This window comes from Penaeus japonicus, unplaced genomic scaffold, assembly GCF_977035675.1.
Source record: "Penaeus japonicus unplaced genomic scaffold, GWHDUDI00000001_assembly GWHDUDI00000022, whole genome shotgun sequence".
NCBI lineage: Eukaryota > Metazoa > Arthropoda > Malacostraca > Decapoda > Penaeidae > Penaeus > Penaeus japonicus.
Window position 1 is genome coordinate 27,550,328 of NW_028234424.1, and position 1,093 is coordinate 27,551,420.

At 40.8% G+C, this 1,093-nt stretch overlaps 1 protein-coding gene across 1 annotated transcript in view; it reads right to left on the reverse strand.

Annotated features, from left to right (window-relative positions):
- The window catches only part of LOC147469371 (uncharacterized), an 11,142-nt gene extending 10,717 nt beyond the window's left edge, over nt 1-425 (reverse strand). Inside the window, exon 1 of the mRNA XM_086549710.1 lies at nt 188-425. Within this exon, the coding sequence (XP_086405836.1) occupies nt 188-277 (90 nt within the window). The 5' untranslated portion in view covers nt 278-425. The remainder of the gene's footprint in view (nt 1-187) is intronic.
- Between the last annotated feature and the right edge of the window lie 668 nt (nt 426-1,093).

Genomic DNA, 1,093 nt, shown 5'->3' on the forward strand with positions numbered 1-1,093 from the left:
ACAAATGTAAATATTAAGACTGTATCCATTTCACTTTGTCGATCAGCCAAACGGATATCACACTTAACACAGACCAATAAAATAAAGTGTGCAAGTTAACAAGTAAAAGATTTGTGTAATTATGGAAATTCACCCAAAAGCAAAAACAAAAATATTAGCATAAAAAGTATATTTCCACCTCTATTACCTTCCTTGCGAGATATTCTCTGACGAGGGAGGCAGCCAGCATCTCTACGTTTGGACGGTCCATGATGAGCCACCTTGGATCTGATTGCATGGGGTTCTAGCTGTCCTTTTGAGAAATGCATAATAGGCTTTGCTTAGGCTTGTAATGAATAAATAATCTGATTTATTCTATTGTGCTAGCAAGGACATTTCTCATTCATCTTCAAGGGAGAAAACAAACTGAATGCCATATAATTTCAAATGATTTCTGGTGTAGGTAATGCCTTCCAACCGATTTTCAGAGCTTCAGAAATTGGTATAGTGATGCCTCATGTCAGCTACAAAGTTATATATCTCAGAGTTAGAGTTACTGTGATCAGCTGTTACAATCCGATTATCCATTGTGTGTTTTATGTGCAACCGAATAAACACCTGTTATTCTCCGCTGACAACTGTAAACATCAATTAGGAAAGTAAAATTAATTGGAGCGACAATGATGCGACTCCAATCGCGCGTTATTCGGCTAATAAAGAGTATATGCTGCACTGCACAATGATCACATTAGTTAACTCATCCAAGGTGTAAACGGAAGGGAAAAGAGTGTCAAATGAAGGAGCGAAGGCTATCACAACACACAAGAACAACACGAAACCCTCGAATGTGAAGACTGAGGCCAAGACTAACGCTTATATCGTGTATCAAATCCCCGTTCTTTTTCCCCAATGCGCAACGAGTGATCTGTAAAAGCGGTTCCTCTTCCCCAGCAAAGTGCAGCATCAAGAAGCAAGGGGCGGAGAGGCGAAAGAGGCCAAGAGGAGAGAGAGAAGAGGAGGAGGAGGCGCGTGCGTGTCCTTCCTTCCTTCCGCCATCTTCCGGACATTTCACACTCATCCGAACAACTTTTTAAATGTTTTGCTCAATATCTCG